This window comes from Otolemur garnettii, unplaced genomic scaffold (genome assembly GCF_000181295.1).
Source record: "Otolemur garnettii isolate 467f Iridium unplaced genomic scaffold, OtoGar3 scaffold00092, whole genome shotgun sequence".
NCBI classification, from domain to species: domain Eukaryota; kingdom Metazoa; phylum Chordata; class Mammalia; order Primates; family Galagidae; genus Otolemur; species Otolemur garnettii.
Genome location: NW_003852487.1, coordinates 5,783,939 through 5,798,134, shown reverse-complemented (window position 1 = coordinate 5,798,134; position 14,196 = coordinate 5,783,939). Strand labels below are relative to the sequence as shown.

Genomic DNA, 14,196 nt, shown 5'->3' with positions numbered 1-14,196 from the left:
AAAAAAAAAAAAAAAAAAAAAACCAGATTCAGATTGCTGATGAGGAAAAGGCTATGGCCAGTGAAATACCTTTCTCTTTTAACATGATACCATCTGTAACCAGCATGAGTGAGGACAGGGAGACTATTGTAATGAACAAACTTACTTTGCAGCTGGCAAGAGATCAGATTGAGCTGAGGACTATGGCGAGAGACAGGCAGAGTCCCTTTCTGGACTCAGCTTGCCATCCATGAAAGAGCAGCTTGGACTGGCCACTCCCTGAGCCTCCTGGTCCCATGGGGGTCTTCTCTGTGGCCTGGGGGCTCCACCTCTGTCTGTGCACATGGGTGAGGGAGACTGTGTGTGCAAACATGCCTGACAACATGGATTGGTGCATACATACATGAGTAAAAGTGTCTGTCAGCAGAGGAAGCCACCGGCAGGGCCAACTCTAGCTTTCCATAGACCTAGACAGCAGGGGGCTTGCATTTTTTAAATTATTCTTTTTTATTAAGATGTCATTCATGTACCATAAAATCCATCACTTTAAGAAGTGTACAATTCATTGGGTTTTAGTATATTCACAATGTTGTACAGTCATCCCCACTATCTAATCAAGAACATTTTCTTCACCCCCAAAAGGAACCCTGACACTCCCAATCTCCCCTCCCCAATCCCCTGGCAACTCAAATCTACTTTCTTTCTGTCTCTCTGGCTTCGCCTGTTCTGGACACTTCATATAAGTGGAATCACACGTTACGTGGTCTTTACTATAGGGCTTCTTTCTATGAGCACAAGGTCCACAAGGTTCATCCTCTCTGTAGCGTGTGTCAGAGCTTTGTTCCTTATTATGGTTGAAAAATATTCCCTGGTGAGGAGATGCCACATTTACTTTATCCACTCATCTGTTGGGAGACATTGGGTTGTTTCTCTTTTCTGGCTGTTGTGAGTAGTGTTGCCACAAGTGTTGAGGTACAAGTTTTTGTGTGGACACAGTTTTCAGTTCTCTTTGGTAGATTCTGAGCAGTGGGGTTTCTGGGTCCTCAGGTAGCTGTATGTTTCCTGTTTTCCAAAACAGGTGCACCATTCTCCATTCCCACCCGCAGCACACAAGGTTCCAGTTTCTCCACATCTTCATCAGTGCTTGCTATGTTATCTTTTAATCAAAACCCCCCTAGCAGGTGTGAAGTGCTCTCTCTTAGTGAATTTGATTTGGATTTCCCTGGTGACTGACGGTGTGTCAAGTGTCTTTTCATGAGCTTTTTGGCCATTTATTTGTCTTTGAAACATCTATTCCAAGTCCTTTGCCCATTCATTAATTGGGCTATTTATTATGATTAAATTGTAAGGATTCTTCATCTATTCTGAATGCTAGAGGCTCATCAGATATATGAGGTCTGACAATTAAGTTCATGAACTTGGCACTGTGCACGTAGGTTGGCAGCACTATGCAAACAACTTGGTAAGGGTTTACAACCCTTAGCATATCAGCATCTCACAGCTGTGTTGGTGGTTGACATGTGGTGGTGTCTTGCTGTGTGGTGTTCATTATTTTTGTATATTTTTTGTGTTGTGTTTTTGTGTTGTTGTGAGAATGTCAGAGTTTGGATTAGGGCAACGATCAAACATTAAATTTCTTGTTAAACTTGGCAAGAGTGAAAGTAAAATCAGGGACGTGTTAGTCCACATTTAAGGGGATAATGCCATGAAGAAAACATCAGTGTAGAAGTGGATTAAACATTTTTCTGAGGGGAAAGTGTCACTGATGAACACTGATTAACTGAGGTCAAGGCAACCAATAATAATCAGAACTGATGAAAACATTGTAAAACTTCATCAAATTGTGCATGAGAATCTTCAGTTAACTGTGAGAAGCATAGTAGACCAAGTAAACAGAGATAGAGAAACAGGAAAATCTTAACTCAAAATCTTGGCATAAGAAAGGTACATACAAAAGTGGTCCTAAAGAAGCTCACCAATGAACAAAGCAAAGGAAAGTCAAAGTTTGCCAAGACCTTTTGGAGAAGCAAGACCAGGTTTGAGGCCATGTGATCACTGGTGATAGAACATGGGTATACTAATATGACCTTGAAACAGAGCATCAAAGTGCACAATGGAAGTCAGCCAATTCTCCACAACCAAAAATAGTTCTGTCAGTCCAAATTAAGAGTTAAAATGATATTGCAAACTTTTTTTGATATCAAAGGGATTATTCATTATGAATTTGTACCAAATGGAGAAATGGTTAATCAAGTTTACTATTTGGAGGTGCTGAAAAGACTATATGAAAAAAAGTTAGATGAAAATAACCTGAACTTTTTGCTAGCAACTCATGGCTCTTGCATCACAACAATGCACCAGCTCTCACAGCACTGTCTGTGAGGCACTTTTTAGCCAGTAAAGAAATAACTATATTGGAACACCCTCCCTACTCACCTCATCTGGCCCCTAGTGGCTTTTTTCTTTACTCAAAGACAAATAAAATGCTGAAAGGAGACATTTTGACGACATTCAATACCTCAAGGTAATATGATAAGAGCTCTAACAGTTCTGATAGCCATTCCAGAAAAAGAGTTCCAAGATTGCTTGGAAGGATGGAGTAGGCACTGGTGTCAGTGCATAGCTCCCAAGGAGAATACTTCAAAGGTGACTGTAGTGATATTCAACAGTGATGTATGAAGCACTTTTTTCAGGAACTTAATTGTCAGAGCATGTATGACTTACATATGTTTTCCCCTAGTCTGTGGGCTGTCCCTTCATATTCTTTATACTGTCATTTTTAAGGTATTACATACTAACTCTAGAATTTCCTTAGATTCTAATCCCTGAATTTTGGGGGTAAGTAGAAAAAGCAGGGCTCAGGCCCAGCTCTGCCTCTTTGTAGTGGAGTGACCCTGAGGGGCCTGCTATGCAGGGCTTCGTCTTCTGCAACCCAGATTGGTGGTGTTTGTTAAGATCGATGTGAGAGCTCTGGGCAGGGCCTGACCTGAGAAATGCCAGGCAGAGCCCTGGGAGAGCATGAGGGTAGCAGAACCCGAAGAGAGCACATGGGGTGGGTACCACAGGGCCTTGGCAGAATATGGGATGACATTAGCAAATGAGCCCTGGCCTGACAGAAGATCTGGGGAGGGGCTGCCCTGAGTGGCCCCAGTGACCTAACTGACCAGCAGTCTGCCCTACAGCCAACAATATCTGCTTCTACGGGGAGTGTTCCTACTACTGCTCCACCGAGCACGCCCTGTGTGGGAAGCCAGACCAGATCGAGGGCTCGCTGGCAGCCTTCCTGCCTGACCTGTCCCTGGCCAAGAGGAAGACATGGCGGAACCCCTGGCGGCGCTCCTACCACAAGCGCAAGAAGGCCGAGTGAGTGTGGGGACCGTGGGGGCCCCAGGAGGGCCAGGCTCTGTCCCTCTGCAATGGGGAACAGGGACAGGAGAGAATCACCAGTGGCCACAGCGGGAAGGTGGAAGAGAAGGTGCAGGCTCTGTGCTGCCTGGTGCAAGAGCCTCATGCAGCTCCTTGCAGGTGGGAAGTGGACCCAGACTACTGTGAGGAAGTGAAGCAGACGCCTCCCTACGACAGCAGCCACCGCGTCCTGGACATCATGGACATGACCATTTTTGACTTCCTCATGGGTATGTCCTGTGACCACGCTGGCCACCCATCAAATGCAAGGCGCAAGGGCTCCCATGGACCTGCATGGACCGGGTGACACCCCAGGCTCTGTGGTGGGCATGCTGCCTGGCTGGCCCAGCATGGTCCTGTGTTCCCAGGGGGAAGGGTGGGGTTCCTGCTTTTATGGTTATGTTTTGGGAAGGAGGGAAGATACTGCTTTTCAGAGAGCTGAGGCCTCTTGAGCTGCAACCCTGCTTTTCCCCACAGGAAACATGGACCGCCACCACTATGAGACGTTTGAGAAGTTTGGGAATGAGACATTCATCATCCACTTGGACAATGGAAGGGGGTAAGTGTTCCTGCTCTTGCAGACCCAGTGAGAAGCTGGCCACTACCTTGTCCAGAAGTGGGAGGAACAGGCCTCAGCAGAAAGGGGCATGCACAGCTCCAGAGGACCCTCTCAATGTGAGATGCAGGGAGGGCCACCTAGGAATGGACCCTCACAGTAACCCTGGGGAAACGGAGGCCTGGAGAAGCTGGTGGCTCAGAAGAGCAGGGCTGAGCTGGGCAGAGGGGGCCTCTACCTGCACATGGGACTTGCAACCTGATAGCCATGGACAAATGTCCTCCCTGCCCCTGCCTGCAGCCTCTTCTAGGCAGTCCTGGGCTGTATCCTGAGAGCCTGATGGTTCCAATTAACAAAGCAGGCAAGTGAGTAAACCAGGCAGGAGGACATACATGTAGGGCTCAGATGCCTAAGAACTGTCAGCTTCAGACACCTGGATAGTTTACGCCTAGGCCACCGTGTGGCCCGCTTAAGAGAGGTTACTATGGCTAACATGGGCTGACACCTTTCATGCTGTCTGGACACAGCTGCTTAGGACCCTTCCTTTGTATGTTTTATCTCAGACAAATGGTCAGAACCCCACATCTAGAGCTGGGCTGGATATGCTGCCTGGCTGCACCCTTCTGACTCTGCTTCTGTCTTGGCAGGTTTGGGAAGTACTCACATGACGAGCTGTCCATCCTGGTGCCCTTGCAGCAGTGCTGCAGGTACAGCCCTCTTGGCCTTGGCCCGGCCCCCAGCCTCCACCCTGCCAACCAGCCCCTGCCCCACCCCAGCCATCACACCAAGAGAAGAAAGGCGCCTTCACCCCTTTCATGAGGCTCATGTGCCCCAGTCCATCCCGCAGACTCCAGGACAGTCCTGTCTGTCCATATGCAGGGAAGACACCCAAAGATCCTGCCATCCTGGCACAGCCACCAGATTCTGCTCTCCGCTGCCTTCTGAGGGGCTCCCTGACCCAGCTTCCCCCCACTGGGCTGGGGACACAGGGTTGCAAGACACCCGGTTTGTGATCTCTAAGGAGACACCTGCCGGACAGAAAACCCAGGCTAGGGACAGTCTCCTAGGTGAGCAGGCATCATCCTCACTCCTTCTTCTGGCCCCTCGGGGTGGTACATAGGCTACCTGTTCCCTGCAGAGCAGCACCCTAATCCCTCATGCAGGCAAGAGGCAGGCCCGAGTAGGTCCCACAGCTCTGTGTGTCTCTGTTTCTCTCCCCATCTCTCCCTCCCTCCCTGTCTACCTCAGTCTTTCTGTCTCCCTTCTCTTCTCTCCCCTCCCTCCCCGGCTCCCCCTCTCCTCCTCCCCATCTCCCCCTCTCCTCCTCTTCCTTTCCCTCTCATTTCCCATGGCCATGCATCTTCCCTCTCTCCTCCCCAGGATCAGGAAGTCTACCTACCTGCGTCTTCAGCTGCTGGCCCGGGAGGAGTACAAGCTGAGCCTGCTCATGGCAGAGTCTCTGCAGAAGGACCGGGTGGCGCCCGTCCTATACCGGCTGCACTTGGAGGCTCTGGACCGGCGGCTACGCGTTGTGCTGCAGGCCATCCGGGACTGCATTGAGAGGGACGGACTCCACAGTGTGGTGGAGGACGATCTGGACACCGAGCACAGAGTCTCTTCTGCAAGGTAGTGACCTGCCACTGCCACTTTGCCTGCCTGGACAAGATGAGGAGGGAGCCGGGGCTCAGGGGACCCCATGTACCACATCGTGAATTCAGTGAATTCAGAGACTGGACAGACCAATGGTCCCCAGGTTGTGAACTGCGGCCCCGGAAGGCTGAATTCGTTCCACTGAGGGTCTGATAGGACGTGTTGTGTTAGTTTTTGAACCCAGAACATGTTGGGAAGGAAGTACTATCTGTGCTCACGGACAGAGGCAGCTGTGGTGGGGGTGCTCTGTCCTATTTGTAGGGAAAGAAAGCCTTCATTTACTGTTTTGTATTTATATAAAGTGGATATGCGTATAAACAGGCATACACACAGACACAGATCACCTACCCAGCTAACAGGAGGGCTGTCCTTCCCTCTCGGACACATCTAGCTGTTAGTGCTTTCACACTCTGGACCTGATTTAAAATAAAGACGACTCTTCTCCGTCCCAGAGCCTCAGCACTCAGAGGGCTGGAGGGTCTTGTCTGCAGGCGGGAGGTGGCTCCCAAGGGACATTAGGCCTGTGTGTTATGGCCGAATCCACAAATGTGGGTTCCAGATGATGTAATGACCAGTTATTCTACTCATCTCTTGCAACCAGCAGCCTCTGACTTCCCTTTGGACAGCGGTGTAATCACGTCACACAGGGTCCACTGCACAGTGAGTAGTAGGTTTGCCTCTGCAGCATTTTTGTGGAATAGTTTGCAATGTGGTAAATGTGCAATAAAGATATGGCAAGTGTGTGTTGGCGGCCACACTGGGGTGGGGCCCTCAGACCCTGACGCTTGGCTGCCTGCCCACTCACCCTCTGCAAGAGCAAGTCCTGGCACCAGATGTACTTGGGCCCCTGGTTTCCAGCTGCCCATGGTGGCTAGAGCCCAAGGCCGGCTGGGGCCGGGGAGGGAGCATCCCACTGAGCCCAGTGAGCAGGCTGACCAGGCCTGAGCTCTCTAGGCCCCACAAGGTGCCTAGCAGGAGCCAAGCAGGGGGCAGCAGGGGCTCCACGGAGAGCTTGTGGCTGGGGGCGTACTGCAGACCTGAGCATTCTAGAAGCACGAGAGTCCCTGGGGTCAGAGCGCTGGAGTCACAGCCTCCTGGTCATGGGGTCCACGTCGTCCCATTGTGATCACTTTGTGTGCACCAGGCCCCCTGCAAAACAATCCATATAAATCATTACTGGTCTCTAAAGCAAAACAAGGTCAATTTTATTTCCTTCATTTTATAGATGGGCAAAGTCACTTAGCCTGTAAGTCAGTTTAGGTCCCTGGAATGGCAAAGCTAGTGGAAAAAACGCCATTAGCCCAATAGGGTGCAGAGGCCCCAGCCTTGACCCTAGCCCCCAGGCTTAACTAAGCTCAGGATGAGGCAGGCTTCCTGCACAACCAAACCTAAGGAGATTGTCAGACTAGGACAAATCACCAAAGGAAATAAACAGGCAATGTGATAAAGTATTCCTCGAGAGCTATCTCTAGTGGCTCTGTCTCTGTACAGGGCCCAAGTTCCCAGGGGTTGGCTCGCTGTGTGGCTGGGGCCCCCTTCCTGCCACCTCCCAGCTGGACTGGCTTCACACACACCCCGGAACTGGCTGGCACACTTCCTCCGCCTCTCCCAGCTCTCCTCCCCAAGGGCTCCCACCACCTTCCCCCTTTCTTCCCAGGGAGGGGCTAGAGAGATGGGGGTCAGGCATGCAAGGTGCTTTCGTCTCCATCGCCCCCAACACTGAGAGTGAGACTGAAGCAGAACCGGGTTCAAGGGCTGGGTTCAAGCCCAGGGTGGTGCAGAGGAGCTGTTGGCCTGAGCATACCAGAGGGGCCCTGGAGCCCCTGTCTCAGGCTGCCACCTGAACAATGTCACACAGCCCAGGAGCCCCTAGAAATCAGACTCGGGGAGCTCATCCTTATTACCCCATCTGCTTTCCAAGGCCCTTCATTCATTCACCTGTCCTTTAAGGCAGACACATTGTACACCAGTTATGTGCCAGGCTGGGGTGCAGAGGTGACCCGGACAAGGCTCTGTCTTCATTACACCAGCATGATGGAGAGAAATTAATCACGCACAAGACCACTGCCTGCAGCAGCCTGTCAGGGGATAGAGGACACCCAGGGCAGTGAGAGAGGTGCCATGGGCCTCCCCACATCCCTCTATGACTGTGAGTGGAGGGGATTGAGGTAAGCCAAGGTCACTAGGGTGACCCCCGTCTCATGTGACCAGGGTTCTCATAAAGAGTGACAATTGTACACAGACACACAGAAGGACAACCACGTGAGATAGGCCGAGACACCACTTGCCCTGCTCCCCGCAATCTCTCACCTAGCCTCCAGGTCAGAGGGAGGCTTGTGCTATCCAAGTCTTGTCTGTGGAGCTCTGGGGCACCCCCGCTGGCCAGCATGGGAGGCTCTGAGGGGTGTTTCTCAAAGCCGGAAGCATGAGGAGCCACTGGGATGCTGTGAGCTGGGACAGTGAGGGGAAGGGGGAAGCAGCAGGTCCTCAATGGGGCTCTCAGGCCTTGGGAAGGTAAAACCTCAGGTGCCTTTAATTGGGTAGGGATATAATTAAATTAATGAAAAAGCAAATATTCTCTGATATTCTCTGGGGTTGAATTGATTGAGGTTTGATGCAGGGAGCGCAGCAATGGACGAATATCTGCTACCTCGGCAACCCAGAGAGCAGCAGCAAATTGAGGGGGAGGCCAGCAGGGTGAGCAGAGGTCGGGAGAGAACTCTATGACTTCCAGAATTGCCCGGACCCTTTGAGGGGTGCCCGTCGTGAGGAGGGTTGGCGGCAGGGCCAAGCCCGCAGTGCGGCCAAGTGGTATCTGTTGCACCTGTTTGGTGTCAGTGGCAATGGGGTGAGTGACAGAGGCATCTGGAGGGCTCAGCGCAGAGCCAGAACACAAAGCCACAGAAGGACCAGCCCATGTGGCAGGGAAAGGGGGTCCACTGTATGCAGAGCCCAGCTCACCACAACACCTGAGGCCAGACAGAGGGTAAACCTGAAAAGAAAAGAGATGGCCAGAAGCCAGGGAAGCCCAGGGGCAATCAGAGGTGGCTAATTGTCCTGTCAATCATGGGAGGAGGAACAGGTAAGAGCCATTGCATGTGCAGGTTCCAGCAACATAGAGCCATGAAAAGAAGCAGCCTGAAGATGTATGCAAAGGCAGAGCCCTGGGGACCTCTGGGGACCCTGGGAAGCCCTGGGAATTTGGGGGAGCTGAGGATCCACACTAAGGGAGGAGTCCTGAGAACATTGAGGCAGGAGTACTGAGGACCCTGGAGAGCCCTGGGGGCCCTAGGGACCCTGGGAGCCCTGAGGATGTGCATCCTGGCAGGAGCCAACTCCTTAGAAGAAGTGGGGAGCTGCCTGAGGGGGAGGGCCGGAGGGCTGGTGGGTTAATGTCCAGAGGACAGTGTGGGAAATCACACCCAATGGAAAGCTCAACAGAAGGAACGGGGTGAAGTTAAGGAAGACTCTAGAGAAAATCAGGGGAGATCAGAAGCTGGGGAGGAAAAAGAGTACAGATCAGAGGCTCAGTCCAGCTGGTCAGTGGTAACTAGCAGGGGAGATACATACAAGAGAAAACGGAAGTGAGGAAATACACCGAAAAAAACAGAAATAAATGAAACTCAGCATGAACAGAAAGACCTAAACCTGCGGATTAAATTGTCCATGTTTCCAGCAGAAAAAAAGGGAGAACAGCAGAAAGGTCCAGATACCACCAAGAAATCTAGCACACTGGGGAAGACAGGCTCACGCCCCTGGCACACCAAAGCTCTGGGCAGGCTCAGGGCTGGCACCTCGCCTGCTTCTCAGCAGCAGCCCTGGGGTCTGCGAGGCAGAGCTGTTTCCCCCAAACATCAGTGAGCAGGTGCTGCATCCAGCCCCAGGTGGCATAGGGGTGAGGGTGGGATAGAAACACAACCGGCACACAGACTCCAGACCGATGTGGCCTCCACACCCCCACCAGAATGTGGTCAAGAAGGAACAGGCACCCGCCAGGCAGAGAAGGCCCCAAGTGGTGAGGGGGCCCCAAGGACACCAGTGCTCTGGGCCCCCCAACAGAGCCAGCTCCAGGGAGAAGGACTAGGAGAGTGTGGAGTGTGTGCAGAGTGATGGGCGCCTACCATAAGCGTGGGACACCGCAGCTCAGCCCTGAATGATGCTTGTGACACTCACAGATACACAGTAATATCAGCAATCAGCACCATCTCCAAAGAAGAAAGGCTCCGTCATGGTCAGGGGAAGGGGGTGTTCGGGTGGGGGGATGTCTCACAAGAACTGACTCCTCCTTCAGGGTAGAAAGTTGATGAATATCGTACAAAGCCTAAAAATAAAAAGTCGTCACATAACCTGTTATTTAGAAACAGGGAGGTAAATACAAAAGCAAAATAAAATACGCCCAGCAAAACATACAAGAGGGATTTTCCCTGGGTCTTTGCCACCTGCAGGAGGGGAAAGGGCCACTGTTTTTCCTGATTTGACCTGTGGTTTCATTCAAGACTTTCGAACGGCTATTTTTATTGCTGTCACTAAATCCAACATGAAGCTTAGTGCCATTGAATGGGGGTGACACCTACAGCTGAGACCCACCAGGCCCCGGGGCATCAGTGCCAGGCCCAGTGTGGGCCACTGCCTCTCTCCTCTCTGCTTCTTGCTCCACAGTGTGGTAGGGGGGTGGTTCACTACCCCATGGTGCCCACTTCTTAGCTGTGGAGACTGTCTCAGAGGGTGTGGCAACTTCCCAGTATATGGCACACTGGCCATGGTGTGTTCTTTATCCCAGAGTCCCTGTCTTCTCTCCCTCAGAATCAATGCTGGGCACTACCCTGCTGGTGGCGCAAACCCACCGGGGACTCCGTGGATCTGCAGTGCTGAAACCCAGTCGAGAGCAGGAGCCCAGGCTCTCAGTTACATCCCTCTCAATGAGAGTCTGTGACCCAAGTGAGACAGGCCACCTGCCCTGCCCAGAAGTAGGACAGCATTTGACTGGAGGGGCCTATGAGAAATGTGTGGGTTAGAATTCAAACATGATTTTTTTTTAAAACTGGGGGAAATAATAAAACACAAGCTCCTTGAGTGGCTTGGGATTTCTCTTGGACAACAGAGGGGCTCCCTAGGGCTCCTGCCAGAGGACAGGCTAGAGCTCAGGGGGCAGGGGGATGCTGCCAGAAGCCTGAGGGCAGCTGAGGCAAGGCACACTCTAAATTAAAATACATAAATGAACAGAGTGCCTGGCCTCTGCTCTTGCAGACTGCAGGGATAAAATGTGTGAAATAGGGCCCAGGAGTGCCGATGGTGGGTGGGTGCTCCCTGACTTCTCGGGCCCCCAAGAGAGCACCAAGGCCACTCTGTGGAAGATAGACTGCTGGTGCCCTGGAATGGTCCCCAAACATCACTGCTTTGTAGCCACCAGAAATGGGTTCAGTGTACATGTTCCTGGGCCAGACTCCATTCAGGGTGCAGGGGCTGATGCCTTCTGTGGCTCCCAGGAGACTCTTTGGGGGCTCACCACTTGGCCCCATCCCCACCTCCAGGACGCTATACCTGTGTAGTTCCCAAAGCACAGACTTGCCCTCAGCACATCCTGCTTGAGTCCTGCCAGCAATGGCAGAATGCCCCACAAGAAGACCTGGACCAAGGCAGGTAGAAAAGAAGGCCTGGGACACCCTTGCCTGCCAGGTTGGTGTGGACCACGGTGAAGCAAGACAGAGTCACCCAGACTGGGCCTTTGTCAGAAGAGCAGAACTTCAAAGCCTCTGTACGGATAGGGGCAGGGGGTGTCTTCCTATGCACAAGGGAGTCTTTTCATACCCTCTTCACACCCTTTGCAGAGCTGCATTCAGAAGAAAGTGTTGAAAGGCCACCCAGGAGTCATGCCTCTGGGAAAGCATCCTGGCAGGGGTGGGGACTGCTCCTGGTCTTGGCCTCTATAGCAGCATTGTCCTCAGGTAACCCCTGGGATAAAGGGAGGGTCAGAGGCCCAGACCAGGTTAGGGGCAGCCCAGCAAGATTGCCATGGGGGCTTGGGCCAGCCAGCCCCTGCTCAGAGCCCCTGTCCTACCCTGTTTCTGTGGGTCCCAGGCCAAGGATGCTGCTCCCTCAGCCAGGCTCGCTGTGGTCAGGTGTGTCCCAGCATCATCTATAGGTGAACACATTCTCCAGCGAACACCTGCTCATGTCTGGTGCCCTTGCGCCATCTAGAGGACATCTCAGAAAAAGCAAGCACCTGGCACAGGCCCACACCATGGCCGGGCACAAAGACCAGGCTAACTCAGCCTCAGTGTCCAGGGGTTCAGGGCCCATCCCTTCTCCCAATTCCATGGTCTGGCCAAAAGCTCCAAGCAGGAGCCCTGTGAGTCCTACCTTCTGCTGTCACCCCAGGGCCCAGCACAGTCCTGGCATATTATAGATACCTGTTCTCCAGTATGTATCTTCTTAACAGGTGCTGAATTCAAGCTTTGCCAAGGTGACCAGATTTTAACATTAGTAAAGCGGGACACCATTGGGGGGCGGGGCTTGACAACAATGCAAACTTTGATAAGCAGTTCTCGATAATCAGTTCTCAACAATTATTTGTTATTAAAGTTCAACATTATAAAATTAACAAAAATAATATAAAACGCATATCCTGGCGAAATAGCCACATGGCAGCCGAAAACTGTATATTCCCTTCCTGTTCTCCTGTGTTCCCTAGCTTGTTGAGCATTCTTTCCAAAAATTGGGGCTTTTTTTTTTTTTTTCGGCTGGGTTTGAACCTGCCACCTCTGGCATATGGGGCCAGGGCCCTACTCCTTGAGCCACAGGCACCACCTCAAATTGGGGCTTTTTTAAGATGCCACAGGATGCAGGACAAATTGTTAAAAATCAGGACTGTCTCGCCAAAAGCAGGACATCTGGTCACCTTACTCTGGGGGTGGGGGCTACTTGTTTGTTCCAGACAGTTTGGCTCCTTCTGAGCTAATTGTCCTTGCCTAGAAGCAAGGGAAGGAGCCAGTCTCCTTCTGATACCTTGCCCAGGAGGGAGTAGGGAGTTTACATTAGCCTTTTCATTTCCAAATGAAGGTACATTAACCTCTTCATTCCCAAATGGAGTTACATTAACCTTTTCAGCAGCCGTATGTTCCCTTCCCATTCTCCCGCTGTTCCCTAGCTTGTCATGCATTCCTTCCAAAAATTGGGACTTTTTAAAAATGCCAGGAGACTGTCCCGCCAAAAGCAGGATGTCTGGTCACCTTAAGCTTTGCACACCTGAACACCAATGATGTTTGTGACACTCTCCTTCAGACAGAAAATAAGAGAAATGTTGGAATTCTTCACAGAGGCCCTCACCAGATATATAGTGAGCAGTCCCCTGGCCACAGCACCATGGGGTTCCACAGAGGCAGCACCCTGCAGAGCCCTCATCCCACCCTGTAGGCAGGCAGGCAGGCAGGCCAGTGGGCCACGCAGCTTTCTATCATCATCTCAGTGCTCAATCATGCACCAATCCTCTTCCACACTCCATGCAGGCCCCACAGCAGCATTGGAGGCTCCCATTTCCCTGTGTGTGGCAGTCGCCCTCAAGCTGGCTCCTAGTTCACACCTCCTGCTATTCCTGCCCTTGTGAGTCCCTGGTCTTGTTGCAGCCACATTGGTCTGTGAGCCCATTAGAACACATGTAAGTGATAGCTCAGCCCTGCCAGAGCTGGGGGTATAGAAGGCTCGTGCTTGTGTGCGGGTGCTCTCTCCCTCCCTCCTTCCCCCTGGGATCTCTTGCTGTGGGGAAGATTGGCCTCTTGTCAACACCCACATGAGGGCGCCATCTCACCCTCCACTCAATGATACAGCTGACTCCTGACTGCAACCTTGTCAAGGTCCCCAAGCCAGAACCACGGACTAAACCATCCCTGAATTTCTAAATCTCAGAAACTCTGAGACAACAAATGTTTATTCATTGTTATTTTAAGCCACTTAATTTGGAGGGGTTTGTTATGCAGTGATAGATAACTAATGCACTGTTGAGACTTTTACATTACCTGCAAAGACTTTTCCATCCATTAACAGTTGCTTCAAGTTCACCTATTAGGAGCAGAGGATCATTCAGACTGCACTTCTCCACCTTAGCTACCTCTGTTTCTAATGAGCTACTGCACAGGTCCATGCAATGACTGACATATAGGACAGTTTGCTCTCCTTCACTGCACACTCTAGCTCAGTGTTTTTCCACCTTTTTTTAATCTCACAGCACCCTTAAACCTATAGTTAAAATTAATTCCATGGCACACTTAAATTATGTTAATTTAAAAAAGAGTAAGAGAAAGAATATGATTACTGTGCTTCGAACTTCTTTCAAAAATTTAATTTATAATCTTTAAAAATGTCTGTGGTCTTCTCACAGCACACCAGTTGAAAATCACTGCTCTGGAGGCAGCCTTCCGCCTTCCAAGGTAACAGCTTTTGTATTCGTTTCCCAGAGCTGCCATAACAAATGACCACAAACTTGGTGGCTGAAAACAACTCAAATTTATTCTCTCATAGTTCCAGAGGCCAGAAGTCTGAAATCAAGGTGTCAATGAGTTGGCTCCTTCTGGAGACTCTGAGGGAGATTGTGCCCAGGCCTTTCCTCCAGC

General features: G+C 51.3%; 1 protein-coding gene across 1 annotated transcript in view; it reads left to right on the top strand.

Moving 5' to 3' along the window:
- The window catches only part of FAM20C (FAM20C, golgi associated secretory pathway kinase), a 57,733-nt gene extending 51,400 nt beyond the window's left edge, over positions 1 to 6,333 (top strand). The window contains exons 6-10 of the mRNA XM_003795464.3: positions 3,162 to 3,342; positions 3,505 to 3,614; positions 3,862 to 3,943; positions 4,588 to 4,647; positions 5,321 to 6,333. Of these exons, the coding sequence (XP_003795512.1) occupies positions 3,162 to 3,342; positions 3,505 to 3,614; positions 3,862 to 3,943; positions 4,588 to 4,647; positions 5,321 to 5,570 (683 nt within the window). The 3' untranslated portion in view covers positions 5,571 to 6,333. The remainder of the gene's footprint in view (positions 1 to 3,161; positions 3,343 to 3,504; positions 3,615 to 3,861; positions 3,944 to 4,587; positions 4,648 to 5,320) is intronic.
- The last annotated feature ends 7,863 nt before the right edge of the window (positions 6,334 to 14,196 follow it).